This window comes from Terrapene carolina, unplaced genomic scaffold (assembly GCF_002925995.2).
Source record: "Terrapene carolina triunguis isolate 2854851 unplaced genomic scaffold, T_m_triunguis-2.0 Scaffold96, whole genome shotgun sequence".
In the NCBI taxonomy this organism is placed as follows: Eukaryota; Metazoa; Chordata; order Testudines; family Emydidae; genus Terrapene; species Terrapene triunguis.
Genome location: NW_020664447.1, coordinates 45701657 through 45727055, shown reverse-complemented (window position 1 = coordinate 45727055; position 25399 = coordinate 45701657). Strand labels below are relative to the sequence as shown.

At 40.3% G+C, this 25399-nt stretch overlaps 1 protein-coding gene across 1 annotated transcript in view; it reads left to right on the top strand.

Moving 5' to 3' along the window:
* RYR3 (ryanodine receptor 3) overlaps nt 1-25399 on the top strand; it is a 575267-nt gene that overhangs the window by 267558 nt on the left and 282310 nt on the right. The window contains exons 35-38 of the mRNA XM_024202042.3: nt 433-1234; nt 1778-1978; nt 4554-4656; nt 6985-7122. Of these exons, the coding sequence (XP_024057810.2) occupies nt 433-1234; nt 1778-1978; nt 4554-4656; nt 6985-7122 (1244 nt within the window). The remainder of the gene's footprint in view (nt 1-432; nt 1235-1777; nt 1979-4553; nt 4657-6984; nt 7123-25399) is intronic.

Below are 25399 nucleotides of genomic sequence, written 5' to 3'. Positions count from 1 at the left end.
TTCAGGAAGGCTCCAAAAACACTGCATCTTATAATGATGTTACTGAAGTGTTTTGGACCTTTAAAGTAAAATATTGTCTTTTGAAAATTAATATTCTTGAATGGGTACTCAGGTGCTCTGGAAGCTTCTCCATATACTAGATAACTTCCCTGCCATATCCCTTTTATTTCAGTATTTGTCCTCTCCTTACTAGGGACTTCTAATCGTTATCATGACCAGTAAATTGTCCCTTGCTGGTTAGGTGATGTGGACATAGCGATTATTAGGTACTAAAGTGAATATGTGTGGTCTAAAGCAGAACTGATCAAAACCTAATCCTTTAGCTCATTATACCATTATCCCTATTTCCCCCCAGTTTGTTTGTGGATGTATTTAATAAAATAAAGCTCATTTATGATGTTCACTGTCATGTTTCTTTGTATTCCATAACAGGTGTGTTGATATATTGGAGCTATGTGAACAAGAGGATTTGCTGCAATTCCACTACCACACTTTAAAACTCTATAGCTCAGTTTGCGCACTGGGTAATAATAGAGTTGCTTATGCACTTTGTAGCCATGTGGACCTATCTCAGTTATTTTACACAATAGATAATCAGTATTTACCTGGACTCTTGCGCGCCGGATTCTATGATCTACTTATCAGTATTCATTTGGAACGTGCCAAAGAAGCCAAGCTTATGATGAACAATGAATTTATCATTCCAATTACAGATGAAACTAGAAAAATTGAATTATATCCTGATGAATTAAAGAGACATGGGTTACCAGGAGTTGGGCTTAGCACTTGTTTGAAACCAGGTTTTAATTTTTCTACTCCTTGTTTCATTGCGGCCAGTGAAGAACATCAGAAGCCCAGTCCAGAGATACCACTTGAGATACTCAAAACCAAGGCCATAAGCATGCTGACAGAGGCAGTACACTACAGTGGTGTTCATATCAGAGACCCTGTTGGAGGGAAAGTTGAATTCCAGTTTGTTCCTGTTCTTAAACTTATAGGAACTTTGCTTGTAATGGGGGTTTTTGATGACGATGATGTGAAGCAGATTTTACTCCTTATTGATCCCAATGTGTTTGGAGACCACATGGAAGAAACAGAAGAGAAAACAGAGAAGGAGGAAGTTACACAGATTGAAGAAAAAGCTGTGGAAGCTGGGGAAGAGGCATTAAAGGAAACTAAACCTCTGATGAAAGGCTTACTGCAGACAAGATTACCTGAATCTGTTAAACTCCAGGTGACCATTTTAAAGTAAACATATATCTAATGTAATATTGATGAAACAAGGATAGGGTATGTTGTCTAGTGTTTGCAGCCAGTAACCTGGGATTCAGGACTCCCAGATTCTAGTCCTGGCTCCATCATTGACTTGCTATGTGACCTTGAGCAAATCACTTAATCTATTTGTGTCTCTGCTTCTCTGTAGGCAAAATAGGTTTAATGTTCACATGCAAGGTACTTAACATGCACGTTATGGGAGAGAAGAAATACTTATAAAGCACTTTGACAGCATCCAATGAAAGGCAGTGTATAAATGCAAAATAATGTTATAGATCATAATAATACAATATCTTTATATATTTATTTATTATTACTTGTTAAAAATCAGAGTTAGTGGAAAAAAATAAATTAATTTTATTATTCTCATTTTTATTGCCTGGCAAATAGAAGAGCCTTTCATATTAGTGTGCAGTGTCCATTGTTGTTCTTTCATTTTAGAGTTTATGGTTTAGATTCTCAACTAAGATATTTAACTCTCCTCTATTTTTTTTCATGTTAGATGTGTGAGCTACTCAATTATTTCTGTGACTGTGAGCTGCGACACAGGGTGGAAGCTATTGTATCATTTGCAGACAATTATGTGTCAAAGCTGCAATATAATCAGAAATACAGGTACAATGAACTCATGCAAGCGTTAAACATGTCTGCTGCTTTGACTGCCAAGAAGACAAGGGAGTTTCGCTCTCCCCCTCAAGAACAGGTAAAATAAAGGACAGGAGGTTTTTTTAAAGTGTGATAAGTGTGGAAAGGAAGAGGTAGAACTGTCTCATTCCTAAACTGGAATTTTGACTTTAGGAGAGGTGGAACATCATATGAAATAGTTTATTAGGTTGCCGCAAGATGTTACAAGCCAAAATTTTCAAACCTGAATTTCCGAATTTAGGATCCTATATCCATACTTAAAGTCTGCCTAATTTTTAAAGGTGCTGAAGTTAATAGAAACTACAGGCAGTCAACATTTTTGAAAATCAGGCCACTTTTATAGAAGTGACAAAATTTGTATCTAAGAACTTAACTTTCACACATAGGTTTGAAAAGATTGACCTTAGACCCCTGAATGGAGCTCTGTGAACCTACCAGTTTTTGCTTTGCAAGTACAATTGGTATGCATGAAAATGGACTTATCTTGTAACCAACTGACTTTTCCATTTCTAAAAGTAGTTCTTCAGGTTTTTTGGGGGGAGAGGGGGGGAAGGGGCGGGAAATTCAAGGAGAGAGAGAAAAATATTCTGATTTGTTGGAAACCTATGAAACACCAGAGTCAATTAATTTACCTATAACTTGCTTCATAATTTTTGTGTGTACTGCATTAGAGATGCATGCAAAATATAGCAGGCGTCAGGTTTGTTGTTGAGATACTTTTTGGATAGTTTGGTTTTTCTGTTTTACTTATGTGGGGCTTTGGGAATGTTTGTTTACTTTTTCAAGACAATTGGCTAATGTCTCCTCTAAAAGTTTTCTTTACTGTTGGGAATCTTTTTTCATATGAATCATAATGTGGGCTGTTGATTAATCGCAGTTAAATCACGTGATTAACTTAAAAAACTTAATCACATTTAAAATATATTTATATCAATTACAACACGAATACAAAGTGTATAGTGCTCACTTTATAATACTTTTGATTACAAATATTTGCACTGTAAAAATGACAAAAGTCGTATTTTTCAATCATCTCATACAAGTACTGTAGTGCACTCTCTTTATCGTGAAAGTGCAACTTACAAATGTAGATTTTTTTTTTGTTACATAACTGCACTCCATAACAAAACAATATAAACTTTAGAGCCTACAAGTCCACTCAGTCCTACTTCTTGTGCAGCCAATTGCTCATGCAAACAATTTTTTTACATTTATAGGAGATAATGCAGCCCGCTTCTTATTTACAGTGTCACCTGAAAGTGAGAACAGGCGTTCGCATGGCACTTTTGTAGCCAGCATTGAAAGGTATTTATATGCCAGATATGCCAAATATTCATATGCCTCTTCATGCTTCGACCACCATTCCAGAGGATAAGCTTCCATGCTATTGATGCTAGTTTAAAAAAAAAAAAAGAAGTGTTAATGAAATTTGTGACTGAACTCCTTGGAGGAGAATTGTATGTCTTCTGCTCCATGGTTTTACTTGCATTCTGCCATGTATTTTGTGTTATGGTAATCTCGGATGAAGACCCAGCATATGTTGTTTGACTTAAGAATACTTTCACTGCAGATTTGACAAAACGCAAAGAAGGTTTCAATATCAGATTTCTAAAGATAGCTACAGCACTCGACTCAAGGTTTAAGAATCTGAAGTGCCTTCCAAAATCTGAGAGGAACGAGGTGTGGAGCATGCTTTCAGATGTCTTAAAAGAACAACATTCTGATGCAGAAACTACAGAACCTGAACCACCAAAAAGGAACATCAACCTTCTGCTGGTGGCATCTGACTCAGATGATGAAAATGAACATGCGTCGGATCGCACTGCTTTGGATCGTTATTGAGCAGAATCAGTCATCAGCATGGACGCATGTCCTCTGGAATGATGGTTGAAGCATGAAGGAACATGTGAATCTTTAGCTCATCTGGCATGTAAATATCTTGCGATGCTGGCTACAACAATGTCATACAAACGCCTGTTCTCACTTTCAGGTGACATTGTAAACAAGAAGCGGGCAGCATTATCTCCTGCAAATGTAAAAAAATTGTTTGCATGAGCAATTGGCTGAACAAGAAGTAGGACTGAGTGGACTGTAGACCTTAAAGTTTTACGTTGTTTTATTTTTGAATGCAGTTGTTTTTTTTTGTTTTTTTTACATAATTCTACATTTGTAAGTTCAACTTTCATGATAAAGATTGCACTACAGTATTTGTATTAGGTGAATTGATAAATACAATTTCTTTTATTTTTACAGTGCAAATATTTGTAATAAAAATAAATATAAAGTGAACACTGTACACTTTGTATCTGTTTTGTAATTGAAATCAATATAATTGAAAATGTAGAAAACATCCACAAATATTTAAATAAATGGTATTCTATTGTTTAACAGCGCAATTAAGCACGATTAATTTTTTTAATCGCTTGACAACCCTAATCATAATTAAAATCCTTAAGCCACTATTGCTTAAATATTGCCATAAGGACATATTTACTTTTGCCAAAAGCATGTTTTATGTTGGTTATTTTGAGAAACAAGTGTAAATAAGTAACAGTAAAGTATGTCTGTGTTACTGTACTCTGTGTGGGCCCCTGTGCAGTCCTAAATATTTGGGTTTATTTTTGTCTTAAAAGATTAATATGTTGCTAAGTTTTCAACTGAGAGAGGATTGTCCCTGTCCAGAGGAGATTCGGGAAGAGCTATATGAGTTTCACGATGATCTTCTAATTCACTGTGGTGAGAGGCTAATTATTTTTTTCACTGATTGAACATTATGCGTTTTAGTTCTGATTCTTTTCCATGGCAAGCAAGATCTTGATGAGATAAATTACTTATTTCAGTTGTGTTCTGTATCAGATGACTGTTCCTGGAGTTTCTAAGTCCCAAAAGTATCTAAAGTGTGCGTCATGGTTTATTTCCATTGTAATGTTTTAGTTGAATTGAACATTTTTATTATGTATTATTTAAATTTTCAGCCTTACCTACCCCTTACCTTGTAGATGTTCAGGCTTGATGTTCTACATGGCAATTAAACAGCCCGGCAAACCTGAGTCCCGTGAGCCTGAGTCAGCTGGCAAGGGCCAGCCACAGGTTTTTAAATGTAGTGCACACATACCCTACGGTGTGGATTGTGTAGCAGGGGTTCCGCTAGGAGATTGGAGGTGTGTAATGAATGAGGCAGGGGATTATAGGAAGACAAAGGAACTGCCATTTGAGTTAATGGGGTAACTGATAGAAGTAGTAGGTTGTAATCTTCTTTGGGGATCAACATTAGATGGGGATAGGGCACTGGCAGTGTGTTTAAGAGAGATCTGGTGAGACTCAGGAATCTTGGGTTTCATTCCAGGCTCTGGAGGGGAGTAGATCTAATGAACACAGACCCTGCTGTCTCTTTCCCCCCAGATTTGACTCCTTCTGCACTACATATCATCCAATTTATCCTTGCCCCAGGCCTGTCTTTCCCCCACTCGCATCTCCTTGTTCCAGTCCCACTCTCTTTACCTACCCAGTTCCAGTCTTCAATGCTCAGGCTTTTTATACTAACCACGGTCTCCTTGCCAAGCAATCCTAGTCTCTACCTCCAGGTTCTCTTACTCTCTCTCTCTCCTCCTCCCCCTCCCCACATCCAATCCCAGTCTCCTTGCCCAGCCAATCCTAGTTACTTTCTCCCAGCTCCTTATCCAGTCTGTCTTCCCCTCCCCACACTGACTCCCAGTCCTAGTCTCTCTCCTCAGGCTTCTCATCCAATCCAATCTCATTCATCCCCTTCTTTACTTTTTGCTGCAGTCTACTCCCCTCTCTGGATCCTTGTCTCTTTGCACAGCCAGTCCAAGTTCTCCCCCAACATCTCAGCTCCTCATATGATCTCAGAGTCCCCCACCTCTCTCCAGCCAGCTGACCCCTAATTCCCCTTCTCTGTTTCCCTCATGATCTCTCAGTCCCATTCCCCTTCCCTGCACCCTGGATTCCAGTCTCAGCTTTCCCTCCCTCCAGATTGCAGCTTCCTTGCCCAGCCAGTCCCAGTTTCCGTCCTCACTTCCGGTCCCACTCTTACCAGATTCCTTGTCCTAATCTACTCCTCTCCCCCTCTCCCCCCATCCCCGCCCTGTCTGGATTTTGTCTCCTCTGCATTTGAATCAGACTGCTTTCTCCTCCACACTGCCTGGCTGCCAGTTGGAGAGAGAGGCTTCCTGCTCTCCATTCAAGTGCCTGGCTCCACCGCAGCATGAAACAACTGGTAGCATCACTTATAGGGAAAGACCACTTTTACCCCGGTATCCCTGCTCTGGAGGGAACATATCAGTTTCTCAGTGGAGAATATGCACGCACAGGCCTGTCAGATATAGGAGCTATAAGGGGACGGAGCATCTCTGTAAGCATGGTTCACACACAGTCTGATCAGCGCTAGGTGCTGTGAGGGTATGTCTACACAGCAACTAGACACCCGTGGCTGGTCTGTGCCAGCCGACTCGGGCTCACGGGGCTCAGGCTGCAGGACTGTTTCATTGCTGTGTAGACTTCCAGGATTGGGCTTGAGCCCAAGCTCTGGGATCCTCCCACCTCTCAGGGTCCTTTAACAAGAAACAAACTCAGCCAGCCAATAAATAAAAGCATCATGCCAACCCCTTTAAATCATCCCATCCAGAGGAATATACTGTTAAACTCCCCCTAAAACCTAGCCAAACCTTACAGGATTTTTGTATCATCATTAATTGCAGTAGAATCTTCCTAAAACAATATCTGTGCTGTTATACTAGGGGAAACAACTACTGATGTTCCTAAGGAGTATTATATATCTGATTCTTTGTAATATTTACACTATAACTGAAGTAAATTTGCTGTTTTGAGGGGTACTACTATAGCTAACATTCTAGAAATTTGCTTATTTCCATATTTTTTTCTGTATGATATTTTCTGGTTAAAGGCTATTTTCAATATTCCTAATCTACAGATTTCTTAACCTTATGCAGTACAAGTTGTGGAATTTTTTTTTAAGTATGTGTGTTGAACAATTTTATCTTGAAGGCATATGGTTTGTTTCTAATTAGTTTTACTATGTGTTAGGTATTCCACTCGAAGAAGAAGAGGAGATGGATGAAGACACTTCCTGGATGGGCAAACTTCGTTCACTAATATACAAAATCAAAGGCCCACCAAAAGCAGAAAAAAAAGAGCCTACAGAGGTGGAGGAAAAGTCTCCCAGTAAGTTTTTTAAAGTGTACTCTAGTACTGCATATTTCTCTTACTCTGCAGAAGTTTCAGTGCTGTAACATTTTTTCTCATAAAAGTTTGTATGAATAAAAGACATTTTTTATACAGCAGAATGAAGAAGGGAGTTGTATGTTTAAGTAGTTTTCATACAGTTTAAAAAAGCATCTGGGCTTCAGACCATGATTAAATGAGTTTTTATTAGAGATGGATCTGAATCTGTGGAAGAATTCAGATCCAGAGTTGAACTTTGTGGATTCATACTTGCGTAATGGGTCAAAGCAAAACAAAAACTCAGATTGTGGGAAATCGAGATCTAGACTTGCAACTTTTTACCTTAAACCCATGTCTGCTTCAGATTTCTTCTGAAACTTACCATTTTCCACTTTATATCTTACCTACATTTAACTTTTCCACAGTGCCTATTCCAAAGGCTGTATGTTTGCCACTGCCATGATTCCTGTGACAAAAAACGTATCTCTTTCCTCTGTCTTTCACAAAGCAAAACTTTTCCATAGATTTTTTACATATTTGTGGTTTGATTCTATTCTGTGTTTCAGCCCAGAACTCGCAGGCCAGGAGGAAAGGGGGCTACGGTAACTTTGAGACTCCTTTGTGCCGTTCTTACCCTAAGTTGTTCCAGCATCCACAGCATGATTAGACAGCACTCAGAACTGTCTAACTTACAGCCATCTCCCCAGGCTGCCCTATGGGCTATGGTGCTACATGGAATTTTCACATCATTGTGCATTGCAATCCTGTCCCTGGCACCCATCCAATCCCCAGTCCCATCCCTGGCACACCCCGTAAGCCAGAGCTTGCAGATGGGTCCTCAGAAGTAAGCCCTTTGGCTGTCTTCCTAAATGCCTGGACCAGGAGAATCCTCCCATAATTTGAACCAGGGTTTTAAGGACCCCTTTACGCCATTCTAGCCCTTTAAAGCCATTGTATTAAAATTATTAAATGATAGGTATATAAACTTTTATAATGGAGAATAAACTCTCCTATAATTCAAATATTGTCCCATGGCTTTTCTTTTTCTTTTCCAATTTTACTGAGATTGTCACTTCTTTATTTTTGACCATAACTTTCTCATTTTTTTTTATAAAAAGCAACCAGCACCACTTAAACTTAATCATCTTTCCATTATTCTTACATTTCATTCCATCTACAATTATTAGTGCTAAAATATGTAGTAGTTTTTTGAGTATAAAAGTAAAAACAGATCTTTTGATCTAGTAAAGTAGGGGATAAGAAAAGAATCATGAAGAAATAAATATGAGGAGAGTTTTACTATTTGAATGGACTTAGCAGGGATGGAATATCCTGAATAAGATAAGTGTTTCCACCACTCACGGCCCATTTCTGTGACAGTTACTAATGAGTAATCCCAATGAAGTCAATGAATTATTCATGTGAGTGCTATGCATGATTGTACGTTTTGCTGTCTTTTGAAAATTTTCTACTTTTTTGTCTGAAACACCAAATATTCATCAGATACAATTATAAGTGTCTCTATATATTTTTTTCCTCTATGGAAACCCGGGTAGTAATTTCTTGTAAGCCCTTTACATGGTGTTTGGGACTACTGAAATAGGAACACTGTTATCTAGGCATTTTATATCAGTTTTGCACTTCAGTACAAATTCTGTGTACAGTAACAGCTGTGCTATCTGGCACTTTACCAACCAGAAAGCTCTATAAACTGGCATTTCTGATCTTCCTTGAAATTCTGGTTTATAGTCCGGTTGGCATGGGGCCAGCAGGCTCCCTACCTGGCTCCACGTGGCTCCCTGGAAGCGGCGACATGTCCCTGCTGCTCCTAGGCGGAGGAATGGTCACAAGGGGTTCGGAGTGCGAGAGAGGCTCAGGGCTGGGGCAAGAGGGTGCAGGCTCTGGGAGGGAGTGGGGGAGGGGGCTCGGGGTAGAGGATTGGGGTTCTGGAGGGGATCTGGGGTGCTGAATCTGGGCGGCGCTCACTTCGGGTGGCTTCCCGCAAGTGACTACATGTCCCTGCTGCTCGTAGGTGGAGGCACGGCTAGGCAGCTCTGCGCACTGCCCCCACCCCGCCTCGCCCTGGCTCTGCAGCTCCCATTGTCCAGGAACCATGTCCAATGGGAGCTGTGGGGATGGCACCTGGGGGCAGAGGCAGCACACAGAGCCTCCTAGCTACGCCTCCGTCTAGGAGCAGCAGGGACATGTCGCTGCTTGTGAGGAGCCGCCCAAGATAAGCGCCGCCCGGATCTGGCGCCCCAACCCCCAGTCCTGCATCCCCTCTTGCACCCAAACTCCCTCCCTCTTAGTTGACTGGAATTTTTCACTTAACGGCACCCCCCCATTCTCCCAACATGCCAGATAAAAAAGCTTTTACTGTATATATCTTTGGCCTGAGGTGAAAGAATGTTCCAGTGTTTAATATAATAGTTCATCCTGCACCATGTTCCCATAAATCTTTAGCACATGCCTTCAGAAACAGAGACCAGAGTAAAATATTGTCTTGTTATGATCAGTCTGTCTGAAAACTTTACTCTTTAGTTCATCAATCTTGTTGCCCTTTTCACTGACCTTTCATCTTATTCAAAATATACATGGGGGAAAGAACTGATGTAATTTATCAGAAAAATTATTTAACTCTCATGTCTTACAGCAGAGTATTGTAGGTACAACCACAAGGGAGAATAAGTGGAATGTATCCCCGTAACTTTGCAGTGTTGAGTTAAACTATGAAATATTCTTCTTATAAAGATGTATGCAAGTATTAACACAAGTGTTTGAAAGGTGTGCAGAGACTCTGAATTTAAAAGAACAAGAGACAAGGCAATATAATCCACTGAAAAAGCAGCAGTCCCAGAGGCTGGAGGAATACCTTGCACCTTAAAAATAACAATCCCTGGTGCCCAGCAGCATGCACAATGGAGCAAGGGGCTATGGAATTACAGGTGAAAGGTAGAGAATTTTTTGAGGAAGGCCACTTCTATGATTTTGTTACTGTTTTTTTTAAATTAGTTGTTAGGAACTGAGAGAGGAATAGTGGAACATAACGGCCATACTGGGTCAGACCAAACGTCCATCTAGCCCAGTATCTTGTCTAACGACAGTGGCCAGTGCCAGGTGCCACAGAGGGAATGAACAGAACAGGTAATCATCAAGTGATCCATCCCCTGTCACCCATTCCCAGCTTCTGGCAAACAGAGGCTAAGGACACCATCACTGTCCATCCTGGCTAATAGCCATTGATGGACCTTTCCTCCATGAACTTATCTAGTTCTTTTTTGAACCGTGTTATAGACTTGACCTTCACAACATCCTCTGGCAAGGAGTTCCACAGGTTGACTGTGCGTTGTGTGAAAAAATATTTCCTTTTATTTGTTTTAAACCTGCTACCTATTAATTTTATTTGGTAACCCCTAGTTCTTGTGTTATGAGAGGGAGTAAATAACACTTCCTTATTTACTTTCTCCACACCAGTCATGATTTTATATACCTGTATCATATCCCCTCTTAGTCATCTGTTTTCAAAGCTGAAAAGTCCCAGTCTTATTAATCTTGCCCTTTTCTGAACCTTTTCCAATTCCAATATATCTTTTTTTGAGATGGGGCGACCACATCTGCATGAAGTATTCAAGATGTGGGTGTACAATGGATTTCTATAGAGGCAATATGATATTTTCTGTCTTATTATCTATCCCTTTCTTAATGATTCCCAGCATGCTGTTTGCTTTTTTGAGTGCCACTGCACATTGAGTGGATGTTTTCAGAGAACTATCCACAATGACTCCTTGAGTGATAACAGCTAATTTAGACCCCATCATTGTATATGTATAGCTGGGATTATGTTTTCCAATGTGCATTACTTTGCATTTATCAACATTGAATTTCATCTGCCATTTTGTTGCCCGATCACCCAGTTTTGAGAGATCCTTTTTGAGAGATCCACTATTTACCTCTCTCCATTCTGAAAACTGAGAATTTACTCCCATTTACTCCTAACCTTCCCTCTTATCCCATGTCAGCTTACTTTATTAAGAGCCTCTGGTGAGGGACCTTGTCAAAGGCTTTCTGAAAATCTAAGTACACTATATCCATTGGATCCCCTTTGTCCACATGCTTGTTTACTCCCTCAAAGAATTCTAGTAGATTGGTGAGGCATGATTTCCCTTTACAAAAACTATGTTGACTCTTCCCCAACAAATTATGTTCATCTATGTGTCTGACAATTTTGTTCTTTACTATAGTTTCAACCAGTTTGCCCGGTACTGAAGTCAGGCTTACTGGCCTGTAATTGCCGGGATCACCGCTGGAGCCCTTTTTAAAAATGGGCGTCATATTAGCTATCCTCCAGTCATTTGGTACAGAAGCTGATTTAAATGATAAGTTACAGGCTACAGTTAGTGGTTCTGCAGTTTCACATTCAATTTCCTTCAGAATTCTTGGGTGAATACCATCTGGTCCTGGTGGCGTATTACTGTTTAGTTTATCAGTTTGTTCCAAAACCTCCTTTAATGACACCTCAATCTGTGACAATTCCTCAGACTTGTCATCTAAAAAGAATGGTTCAGGTTTGGGAATCTCCCTCACATCCTCAGCCATGAAGACCAATGCAAAAAATTCATTTAGTTTCTTCGCAATGGCCTTATTGTCCTTGAGTGCTCCTTTAGCATCTCAATCATCCAGTGACCCCACTGGTTGTTTAGCAGGTGTCCTGCTTCTGTTGTACTTAATTCTTTTTTGGCCTTCCTAATTATATTTTTATATTTCATTTGCCAGAGTTTATGCTCCTTTCTATTTTCCTCACTAGGATTTAACTTCCACTTTTTAAAGGATGCCTTTTTGTCCCTCACTGTTTCTTTTACCTTGTTGTTTAGCCATGGTGGCACTTTTTTGGTTCTCTTACTATATTTTTTAATTTGGGGTATACATTTAAGTTGAGCATCTATTATGGTGTCTTTAAAATGTTTCCATGCAGCTTGCAGGGATTTCACTTTTGGCGCTGTACCTTTTAATTTCTGTTTAACTAACTTCTCATTTTTGTGAGTTCCCCTTCCTGAAATTGAATGCTACAGTGTTGGGCTGCTGCGGTGTTTTCTCCGCCACAGGGGTGTTAAATTTAATTATATTATGGTCACTATTACCAAGCAGCCAGCTATATTCACCTCTTGGACCAGATCCTGTGCTCCAGTTAGGACTAAATCAAGAAATGCCTCTCCTTTTGTGGGTTCCAGGACTAGCTGCTCCAAAAAGCAGTCATTTAAGATGTTAAGGAACTTTATCTCTGCATCCTGTCCTGAGGTGACATGGAGTAAAAAGTACAATAGTTTGTAAGATTGTACAAGATATCGAAATAATTTTACTATGTGCTATAGTTCTCATGAACATTTTTATAGTGATAGTGCCTAGAGGTCAACCAGGTTGGGATCCTGTTTTGCTAGGGGTCAGACATAACAGGTGGATGAAACAAAGAAATGGGTCAGGGTGGGGAGGAAGGGAGTTGAGATATCAAAAATAGTAAAATGTGCCCAATTCTTAGCCAGTCAGGAGCAGTAATCATAACTTTGCTCTTGCTTAGTCATTAGCATTTGACAGTTTGTATGCTTTATGAAGGAGGTCAATTTTGAGGAGGAACTTAAAGGAGCATAAGATGGTGGCTTTATGGATTTTTATTGGTAGTTTTCCCCACTCATAAGAGGCAACAAGGGAGAAAGAACAAAAGTGCTTGTCAGAAAAATGGAGAATCAGGCAATCAAGCTGGCATCATTGGTGAAGTGAACGTGGGAGCCAAGCTTGTGATAAAATAATAGGTGAGATAGATAGGGCAGAGTTAAGTTGTGAAGGATTTTGAAAGTAAGAACAAGAAGTTTGTTTGTTGTGGTAAAAGAGGGAGAGTCAATGGAGGAACATAAAGAGGGAGCTGTCCAAAACTAATGAACAAGACTGAGAATTTTTAACTCTCTTTACAATATGTCAAGTCAGTAGTTTCTTTCTTCTTCATGTATTGCAAAAATATGTCCTAATTTTTCCTCTCTCCAACTTTTTTTTTTAACATTTCCCTGACCTCTTAATGTGAGAATGCTGTCCAGGTGTTCAGTTATTTATCAGTGCCTTAAGGTCATTCGTATATTTTTATTAAACAATGCTGTGTCCATCAATACTTATTCAAAATCAAAGTTACAAAACCTTAAAGTTTACTAAGCCTTTAATATCCCAAACCAAAGTGGTAAAACTTCTTATCTACTGCACAAACTGCAGCCTAAGTCACATCAAGCCTGTGGCTAATAACCATATAGATCTTGCTAAGCAAATCCAACATTGTTCAATAAGTCAAATCCATAGCTCCCGACAGAAAGAAAGTGGGTCTGTTTCCTGGCAGCTAGAAACTTTGGAGGAAAATGCTGAATCTAACATTTCCAGGTATAGTTTATGGGTTTTTAAGTAAAAGTGACAAATACTAAAAAGTGCAGTTTTTGTAACAATGACACAATCGGAAACAGTTCTCAAATCCTGACCTTTCTGATATCTCCTCAAGGATGTCTAGCTATAAATGGAGGCCCAGATATCTTCCCCCAAATCCTCCTTCTACCCCTTCTTTTTCTATTGCAGAGAACAAGAACACCATCATCTCTATCACTGACACCATAATTTTGACTATATTTTTGACTTGGCCATCTCTTTTGAGCCACACACCCAGGCCATGTTTAACTCTTGCCACTTGTTTCAGTGCCACACTACCAAGAGCCAACTTCTCCTTTCTGCCCACACTGCCAAAATTCTTGTCCAAGCCCTACTCATCCCACACCATATCAACTGTAATCTCTTCCTCTCTGCCCTCAGTGCTTGTATTATTTCTTCCCATTAAGTCCATTCAAAATGTTGTTGCTAAAATAATCTTACTGGTTCATTGCTCCATACTCTTACAGGCCCTAATTTTTCCACTTCTGAATCTATGCATTATGCATCTTTTAATCTTATTTCCCTTAAAACCCTTTTTTCTTACTAGCCATAATCTCCATTAGAAGATCAATAGAAATCAGAGCCCTCTCCTGCAAGAAATCTTGTTGAAGCTCTCAAAGATAAAATTGTTCTTTGGATCCCAGAAGCGTTTCTTTACACAGGTCATCTCTCCTTTCTACACATCAGAGAATTTTCCCCTTTTTCTGCCTGACCCAAAGCTTGAGAGAGTAGTTCTAGCATAAATTGGATCTAAGCAGCGTGGTACAAATATTTCTCACATGTAGTGAGCGTTCTAAACCATCAGCATTATTTTCTCATTTCCATCCACTCTGTCCTCTGACATATCCTTAAAATCCTCCCTAGCCAGATGGTTAATTTGTGACTCAGTCAGATTTATGTAGCGTACAGCAAGTTAGTTCCTAACAGTATAATGGCAAATTCCACCCATTCTGTGACAGCATCTTGGACCAAAAAAGCATCTGCATCAACCAAAAAGATCTTCAGAATGGCCATGTTCTCCACTATTAACACTTTTATTCTCTATTGCAAACTTGATATTTTATGTCTCAATGGACAATGGCAATATTTAAGGAGAAGATCAAACTAGAGGAAGGGGTAGTGCCTGGGAAGTTGCCCCCTCAGAAAATACTGGTTACTTTCAACCAAACTGGAGCAGAGAAAGTAGGGGACTGATTTTTCAGCTGTAAAGGCAATTCATGGATTGGCAGAGTAGGCAAGGTGCATGGAGGAGCTGAATTGAACTGTTTTGGAAGAAAGGGCTCACTTACACAAGTGAAACTCTGTAGCTTCTTGTATGGGGAAGTACCTATGTTCTTCAAGTGCTTGCTCGTGTCCATTCCATTGTAGGTGTGTGTGCTCGCCACATGCACTGCTGCTGGAAATTTTTACCCTCAGTGGTATCCGTAGGGGACCGGCTCTGGTGCCTTCTGTAGTGGCATGCATATGCACTGGTATAAGGGCGCTGCGTGCTGCCCTCCTTCAGTTCTTTCTTACTGCCAGTGTTGGTGCTGGAATGCTCCCCTTGCTCTAGCAAGTGGTTCCCATTCAGTGGTTCTTTGAACTTTTTTCTTTGTAAATAGTTGTAGTTACTGTTCTTAATAGTTTAGTATATTTTAGTGATTGATAGTCCCCCAAGGGACTTAGCCCAGGGACGGGGCATGCCCCGCTACCCAGGCTTCAAGCCATGAGATCGCTGTAAAAAGCCCATGCCAATCAGCGATTTAAGCTGTTTAAAGAGTCTGGGTGAGTCCCACATTCGAGAGAAGTGTTGCATTTGCAAGGGATTCAAGCCCCAGACTAAGAAGGAAAAAGACATTAAACTGTGTATGCTCCTCATGGAGTGAGACACGGTACCAAGTACCTCAGCATTGACAAGAAGTGCCTCCCTTCCCCTGGCACCGAATTCCTCTCTGTGCCAATCCCTGTCGCCAGTACCAGCCAAAAGGTGTAAGAAACGGGTTGGAAGGGGTTGCTCCCCAGGCACCCATAAGGCCAAGGATAAAGGAGAATTGGATCCTAGATCAGCTTGGGCTATTTCACCGTCTCTGGAACCCAGTCAGGCGGCAGCCTCACCAGCTGAACATAGTCGTCCCACGACCTGTCTCCTAGAGGCACGTGGTAACATCTACCCTGGAAGCCTTTCAAGCAGCATCCTCTCCCTCCCAATGCCATCCACGCCTCGGGAGGAGAGGCCCCAAGGCCTCTCCCTTCCACCCATTTCAAGGGGAAAGCCTTCAATGGCACCCCTACATAAGTCACCCCTGCGGCAACGTATCCCAACCCTATCTCATGCTCTAGAGCCATGCCAACAACCACCGGAGCTGCACCCCAGATCACAGACCCGCAAATAGTCTGAGAGTTCCTGGCACAGAATGCTGGACTCCAGGCATTGATCCCAGGCATGCGAGACTACGGCTAAGGCCCCTTAAAATGTGGCTGTCAGTTTATTCCCCAGTCAGACACCCCTTAGACAGACTCTTCACAATCCCACCCCAGGTACTTACCTCCCTACAGTTGTGGTCCAACCCACACCCGGTGATGGAAGGTGTTCCATTTGCAACTCCAAGACCCACAGCATCCCTAGTGTCAGATGCATGCGACCTCGGTTGGGGAGTGCACATTGGTGTCCTCAAGACTTAAGGGCTATGGTTGCTAGAGTTTTCACTTCACATAAATGTCCCAGAGCTCAGGGCCATCCACCTAGCTTGCGAGGTATTTCTTCCCCATCTGTCTGGTCACATGGTACAGGTGCTGACACACAATACAGCCGCCATATTCTTCTATGTCAATAGACTGGGGGGAGCCCAGTTATCGGCCCTGTGCCAGGAGGACCTTTGCCTGTGGGACTTCTGTATCCAGCATGTGATCCACTTGGAAGCCTCCCATCTCCCTGGAGTTTGGAACATGCTGGCGGATCGCCTAAGCAGGTCCTTCTTCTCTCACCACGAGTGGTCCCTCCATTCGGAGGTCATCAGGATGCTGTTCCACAGGTGGGGAGCTCCCCAAGTGGACCTGTTCACTACCAAGAAGAACAGAAAATGCCCTCAGTTCTGCTCTCTGCAAGGCCTCGACAGCAGCTTGTTGTCCAACGCCTTTTTCCTATCATGGTCGGCTCAGAGGATTTCATCCTGGATTGCTATATGCATCCATACCTCTCGCGAATTGACGTGGGTGGTGCCTCCACCATTACTAACTGCTCACTCCACGAGGACTCAGGCACGTTTCTGTCCCATGTCCCCATCCAGGACATCTGTAGAGCTGCAACATGGTCATCGGTACACACTTGCATGAAGCATTATGCCATCACCCGCAGGCCAGAGGACGTTGCATTTGGCAGAGCTGTGTTGTAATCGACACATCTGTGAACTCCTACCCGCCTTCGAAGGTACTGCTTGGGAGTCACCTACAATGGAATGGACATGAGGAATCAGAGAAGAAAAAACGGTTACTCACCTTCTCGTAACTGTTGTTCTTTGAGTTGTGTTGCTCATGTCCATTCCATGACCCACCCTTCTTCCCCTCTGTCGGAGTTCCGGCAAGTAGGAACTGAGGGAGGAGGGAGCCGACGGCACACTTCTACGGCACATATGCACGCCACTCCAGAGGGCGCCAGAGCCGGTCCCCTAGGGATACCACTAAGGGTAAAAACTTCTGGCACTGGTGCATGTGGCAAGCACACACCTACAATGGAATAGGCATGAGCAACACATCTTGAAGAACAACAGTTACGAAAGCCGAGTAACCATTTTTTCCAGCCAAAAGTGGCAAGGGCTGAGAAACAGGCAGAAAGCAGTGGTATAGCTGTAATTTTTAAAGGAAATTAGCTCTCTTCCCACCTGTTTATAATAAATAAGAGAGGTACCTTTTGTGTTTGTTTCAATATTTGTTTAGTCCTGTCTGGGGCAGAGGGCGTTTACATTTTTCTCACCACAGGAAGTTGGCAGGGAAGGTGGGGGTCTCCACCTCATTTCTCCCCACAGGCCTTGTCGTGGTGATGTTATGATATAGATTGGAACATGTTTGTTTGTTGGCTTGCTTGTTTGTTTTTTTCTTTCTTGGATTAACATCTCTACCAATCCATCAAAATTTATGAGTTAACTCTTGAGATTAACTATTCTTATTTATGTCATTCAGAGTGCACATACTAACCAGCATTTTAATAGTGGTAACTTTCAGTTGAAGTTCTTGTGCTGGGTTTTCACACAATTTGTGGAGGTAATCTTCTTGTAAGCAGTCGGAGCAGGCATGGTTTGCAGTCATTGGCTATGGCCTCCAGGCTTTACAGGGAAAAATGAATATGAGAGCATAACTCAGAATTTCTATTACCTGAACTTTTGTATTTGATTTAAAGATAGTTAGGCATATTAATTATGTAGTGTTCACAAACTGGGCCAAATTCTTCCCTTGTGTACTTCAGTGAAATCCTCTGAATTACCACAAAGATTAATTTGGTCCACTGTGCTAATGCTATCAACACGCAACAACTTTGTTTCTGTAGAAGTTATGCAACTACATTTTCATGTAACTCTTCTCAGCAATGTTATACTTTATGACCTTTCTATCAAACTAAGCATTAATGAGCATAGTCAGGATGCACACATTTTTCTTCTTATTTTTACTTCTCTGAGTGACCTGCTCAAACAATATAAAAGAAAGCTTTACTGCTAACAGCTACTGTCAATCTTCATCTGAGTAGCAAAATTGAATTACAGTCTCTCAAATACAAGCAGTTGCTCAATCAAGGCTCCTTTCATGCTGTGTCACTGTGCTGATGACATTTTATAGATTAAAATAAGGTTAACCAGCTCCTTGCTGCGTCACATATTTGGAATGTGCAGCAAAATCAGCAATGACATCTTTGAGGTGCCAGCATGGTACAAAGTTGACATACCTGGGATTTGGAGGTGGTATTAAATAATGCTCTTCATCATTCAGTTGTTGCATACAGTATGTATTGGAAACAATCAAAAAAGAGGGCAAGCAGAAACAAACTAAACATATCTTTTATCATCAACCCACTTAAACATCTTACCTGAATTTGTAAACCATTCACATACTTCATAAAAGAAGGTTATGATTGAGACCTAAATCCACAAAAACAAGATAAACCCGAGCCGAAGCTACTACATTACCCCTTGAGACCTTGGTGTTAAAATGCAGCTGAAAGGCAGTAGATAAGTATATTAAAAAATTTGACACCATTATTTTGGAGCAACTTTACTGTGAACCAGTGCTGCCTCTATTCCCTTCCCCTTTTTTGTTGTGTCTGCCCCTCTGCTACTCTCTGTTGTCTTTTGTGTGTGTGTGGCCGGGGGGCGGGGGGGGGGGGGGGGCTGGCAGGAAAGAGAACTGTATTGAATTCTGATCCCTGGAGTGCTGTGTGCCTTTGCTTGAGAGACCAGGAGACTAGCATGTTATACCACATAATAGAACGGAGGATTAGAGAGACAGGAAAAGAGATATCATAAAACAGGAGGCAATAAAAATGAGCATCAAAGGGAGGAACTGGAAAAGGGGGTATAGTGGAAAATTAATCCATCAAAGTAAAGGAGAGCATAGAGAAGAAAGTCAGCACATGTGAGGGGGAAGATGACTTCATGGAAAGAGAAGACACAAAGTATACAACATTTTGTATAGCACTTACCATCTTTGTAGATTCATTTTACAATTCTAAATTTAGAATTAAACTAAGTGCCATCAAAAATTGTTAAAGAAATAAATAAAAATTGAAAATATAGGTCTTTGATGAAAACTACCTTAAAGGTGACCTGTAAAGGAACTTAAACTTTTAAAGAGAAGACATTCTGCTACTGACAATATAAAACTCAGTTTATTTTTGTTTCTTGTAGCTCTCATGACATCGATCTATTCTTTTTGTAGATGTCTGTCTCATGCTTTGATGAGACAAGTCAGCATGCTGGTAATATCACAGCTATCTTAGAGACCTGTTGGACATTCAGCTGATCTACATAGGTCAAATCATTGAAAGGTTGGTTGTAAACCCAGCCAATATCTCCCTGTGGCATTAGCCTTGGGGGGAGGGAATTCACGTCATAAACTTTCCTCTAGCAGGGAAACTCAAGGGGGAAAACAATTTATAGTCTGGTTCCTTGCAAATATTTGGGTACCCTGTGGGATTAAGTGTCTGATATGAAACTTCCAGCACGTGCATTTCACCTGAGTTGGGAGCCAGTTGGCCATTACAAGCATGGATACCCCAGGACCTAATTCAAAAAAAAGAGGGTGAATTTTCATTTGTGAATTTTTTGAATGTCTCCATTTTATCCTTACAGTGAAATAAGTCCTTTTGGTCAAGGTAATAAAGTGTTTTTAATTCTATATGCAGGTCAACTTTAAAAACAAGAGACTCACCATTACGGCATTTAACATTAATATTTCTTCAGGATTGTGACTCTTGGCTCAAGCAACATAAATTTTGTATCCATTTTGTATATTGTATTATTATGAACAGAGCTGTACAAAGCTTGACACCTTTAATCTACAGGAGTTTTAAATCTACTGGTGAATTTCATGAAGTTCTAATTCTTTAACAAAAAATGATCATAGAACTGTTTATGGTTATCTTCAGTGCATAGGAATGAATGGATAAGCTTGGCAATGGAATACGTTGTTTAAATTTTGGACCTAAAAAGAGATGGAAAATGTCTCTTTTCTATAGCAGAATAATTGAAATTATTACATCTGCTATTGTTATCCATGCCCAAGTCAACAAAAAGAAAGCCTTTTCAAAATTAAAAAAATATTACAGTAAATATTAGGAATTTAACTAATGTAACTGTTGCAGGATGACTGGCCCCTGGAAGAGGAGGCAGTGTCCAGTGCACCTGTGATTATTTATCTGCTGCCCAATAGGGCTTAAGGGAAAGCACCTGGGCCTTACAAAGGGGGAGACAGTAGCGATACTCACTGACCTCTCTCAACCTAGGGAAGTAAAGGTGCTGCTAGAGGAAGAGATGTGAGAGGCTGCAGAGAGCTGGAGGCTCCTGTAACAGACCTTGAGTAACCAAGGGAGGGCCAGGAAAGCAGCAATGGGGCTTTCCTGCTGACCTCTTTGAGCTAGAGAGAATAAGGTGAGGAAGCCTGAGCCCTGGCTAGGAAGGGCTAGGGTGGCTGCTTGGTGAAGAGCAGATTGGGACAGAATAATTGCTCCACAACTGGCAGAAGATGCCAGAGATGAGTATGAGCTTTTGTATTATGGTGATACACTTTATTTTGGGGCTTTGAGGATTGTTTTGAACTGTTTGTTATTCACCGAATCTTGGGCAGGGATAGAGTTAGCCACGAGAGAGCCTGTGTGGAGTTTATTAAAGAGTCCTGAGATAAGGGGCAACTGAGACAGACCTTTGTAGAGTCACATATGGAAAGCAGGGGGGCACTAGAGGGCAAGCCCACCCTTTCCAGGAATACATTTATAATATTTAGGCTCTGATTTTCAAAGGGATCCAAACTTGACCTATATTTTATGTGCAATATTTTGCGATAGATCACAGTTAATTCTGGGAGAAATAATACCATGTAGACCTAATTTGTTTTGTCACGTAATTAGACTGCTTCATGGTAGTATTTTTATCCACAATAATGGCAAGTGGAGTTATCTGCAGATACCCCAAAATCATACCCTTAAACCAGTTTGATACCCAGTGGCTCCTGCTAAAATGCTTTTTATATTCTGTGTGTCTGCCATTTCTTTCTTTTCTGTCAAAGTGGCATGTACCATGAAGTGAATGGAAGAGGCCCCTAAATAATGGTCTGATCTCACAAGTGCTCTGCTCAGCACTCCCACCTAATTTCAATGCAATTTCCACATCAGCAGTACTTGCAGAGTGTCAGGCCACATGTTTATTATATATCTTTTCATAGATGAAAAAGTGGAGAAAATTAATCCTAATCCTGCGTTGTAAATTAAGTAATAAAATAAACAGCTGTTCTTGACTTCAATCAATCATTATAACTTGTAAATGCAGCCAGTGGTTATATCATAATAGATGCTTCAGAACATATGAATCACTTTAAGGTTCTCTAAAATACTGGTTTCTTAGATAAATGAAGCCTGTTCCTAACCACAAACAAAACTCTACTACATATTATAATTGGTCATTTCATTGCAAGGATATTTCTGAGGAACATTATTATTCAGTTGGTTAACCGATGTAAGGAATAATGCATGACATACTTGTTATCTCTAAGTGATTGGTGACTGCCTGGAGATATTTCAATAATGGCCCAAGAGAGACAGCCATTGAATACACACAGTACTGTATATATTACTGGTAACTTCAAAGATAACTGACATTTAATAAAAGAAAGCACTGAAAATGAAAATTTGATTGTCATTACAGTATTCTTTGTTCTAAGGTTCAGTGATCTGTTATATTAGGTATTTCAGCTTAATTGCAGCTTGAGGGCAGAACCAGACCTGTCAGGGGAATGTCCCACTATCTGAAGTTCTCTCTAGTTCTTTCTGCTCCACAGTGGCATGTGGCTCAACCAGATTTTCCTGATGCAGAGGTATTCTGTGGAAGGTTCCAAGAGCATAAGAACTTTCATCCTGGGTCAGACCAATTGTCTATCTAGCCCAGTATACTGTCTCTGAAAGTGGACAGTATTGAATCTTAACGGGAATGTACAGAAGAGGGGATGTGGGGTAATCTACCACTGTATTCCCCTCCCAGCTTCTGGTAGTCAACAGTTTAGGGTCACCCTGGGCATAGCGTTGCATCCCTGACTTTCTTGGCTAATAACCATTGATGGACCTATCATCCATGAACTTATCTTGTTCTTTTTTTTAGCCCAGTTATACTTTTGACCATTACAACATCCCATGGCAATAAGTTCCACAGGTTAATTGTGCATTGTGTGCAAAAGTACTTCCTCATATTTGTATTAAACCTGCTGCCTATTAATGTCATTGGATGACCCCCTCACTTTTCTATTCACTTTTTCCACACCATTCATGAGTTTATAGACCTCCATCATATCCCCCCTTGTCATCTCTTTTCTAAGCTGAACAGCTGGTTAGAAAAAGACTTGGAGCTGTGTGCAAAGAAATTGTCTACTGCTCTTTGATTCTTGCTTTGTTCAGGGAAATGGACTCTTTGTGAATAACAAAAATGCATCCAAGAGGCTCAGTCATCATTTTCTTCTCCTAACTCTCAGGACCCTGAATTTTGGCCAATTGCTTGGGTCAGAAAGGGTAGCAATACCATTGGATTCAAGGTTTCATCTCAGAAGAACACATAGATGAAGATTGCCATTATGGAAAACAAGTGGAGCCACAAAAACCAAAACCCAATTCTTACTGGAGCCTGTTGGGAATTCTGATCTCATACACAGGCATGCTTCAGTGGTCCAGAATTCATATGATACCTATGCATTAATTTTGTGTATCCTCTCCACATCTCGCCCTATCACACACATTGGGAGAGATCTAACTTCAGTTATACAATCTCTGCTTCCACAACTGATGAATGCAGAGAATCAGACTTTTATTTTTTTGAAGGCATCTTCCTTCAAGGCATGGTGTCAAAAAGAGAGTGTAGCATTCACTAGCTGAAACACAATGATTCACTGAGGTCTGAGGAGTGCTTCTTCCATGTGTAACAGACTTGTTCCGATTATGACAGGTAGAGTTTATATAATAACTGGGAAGAACATAACCAGCCCTTTTCCAGAGAGAGATTGTCCTGCCCTGGGCAGAGCAAAGTTTTCTAGCCCTGTGTACACCAAGGGGGAGATGAACATCAAGAGTTATATGGCATAAGTCGAATTAGCAAAGTGGCTCTTGCATCCAGAAATATTGCACTTATAAGTCAATTTCTTGGGCTAGTGATCAACCTCTTTTCCTGTGGAAAGAATAAACTCTCCAGGACCATACAAAATATAGGAATGAGCGAGCTGTAATTATAGCATTTATGCCTTTCTGGCAGAAGAAACTATAGCTCTCACATTTGATAATACTAGCATTGGATCTTCAGTTGTCTACCTCAGAGAGGAGGTCTGCTATTGCAAGACCAATCCTCCGTCTGGTTCCAGCCAAGTATAAAATGAATACTTGGATGAAGTGATTACTAAGACTGTCAAATTATTAAAAAATAATTGCAATTCATCACAAGAGTAAAAAATTAGTGATTAATCACAGTCTCAGTCGCACTGTTAAACAACAATAGAATACCAATTTAAATTTATTATAAATATTTTGGGATGTTTTTCTACATTTTCAAATATATTGATTTCTATTACAACGCAGAATACAAAGTGTACAGTGCTCACTTTATATTATTATTTTTACAAATTATATAATTAATAAAATTTTATTGTTACAAATATTGCACTGTACAAAAGATAAAAGAAATATTTTTCAATTCGCCACATACAAGTACTATAGTGCAATCTCTTTATCGTGAAAGTACAATTTAGATATATATATATATTTTTTTTTTTACATAACTGCACTCAAAAACAAAACAATGTAAAATTTTAGGGCCTACAAGTCAAAGCATGAAGGGACATACAAATGTTTAGCATATCTGGCACGTAAATACTTTGTAACACTGGCTACAACAGTGCCATGCTGATGCTTGTTCTCGCTTTCAGGTGACATTGTAAATAAGACGGGGACAGCAGCATTATCTCCTGTAAATGTAAACAAACTTGTTTGTCTTAGAAACTGGATGAACAAGAAGTAGGACTGAGTGGACTTCTATGAGGTGAACTGAAAAATACTATTTCTTTTGTTTATCTTTATTACAGTGCATATTTTTGTAATCAAAAATAATATTAAGTGAGCACTGTACACTTTATATTCTATGTTGTAATTGAAATCAATATATTTGAAAATCATAGGACTGAAAGGAACCTTGAAAGGTCATCTAGTCCAGTACCCTGCACTCATGGCAGGACTAAGTATTATCTAGACCATTCCTGACAGGTGTTTGTCTAACATGCTCTTAGAAATCTCCAATGATGAAGATTCCACAACCTCCCTAGGCAATTTATTCCAGTGTTTAACTACCCTGATAGATAGGAAGGTTTTCCTAATGTCCAACCTAAACCTCCCTTGCTGCAATTTAAGCCCATTGCTTCTTGTCCTATCCTCAGAGATTAAGAAAAGCAATTTCTCACCCTCCTCCTTGTAACAACCTTTTCCGTACTTGAAAACTGTTATCATGTCCCTCCTCAGTCTTCTCTTTTCCAGACTAAACAAATCCAATTTTTTTCAATCTTCCCTCACAGGTCATGTTTTCTAGATCTGTAATCATTTCTAGATCTTTAATCATTTTTGTTGCTCTTCTCTATTATTGTTTAATGGTGTGATTAAAACTGAGATTAATCGTGACTATTTTTTAATCTAGTTAATTTGCATGCATTGACTGCAATTGACAGCCCTATAAATCATTTTATTTTTGTTTTCAATTGAGTATCGAGATAATTATTGTTAAAATAGGGGGAGAGGCTGAATCAGAAGTATCTCCCTCACTTCATGCACTCAGATACTTTAAAAAGTCACTCTAAGACTTGCATAGATATGGCAGGTGCTCATGTGTGCTCATCATACTGTCTGACCATGGCACTCCTTGAGAGACAGGGTGCTGAGGTAATATCTTCTGTTGGTGAGAGAGAGAAGATTTTGAGCTATATGGAGGTTTTCTTCAGGTCTGGGAAAGGTACTCAGAGTATCACAGATAAATGCAAGATGGAACAATTGTTTAGCATAATTGGTTAACATATATTCTGAGGGATCATTCAAGGTGAAGTGGCCTATTAACACCTCTGCCACTTCACC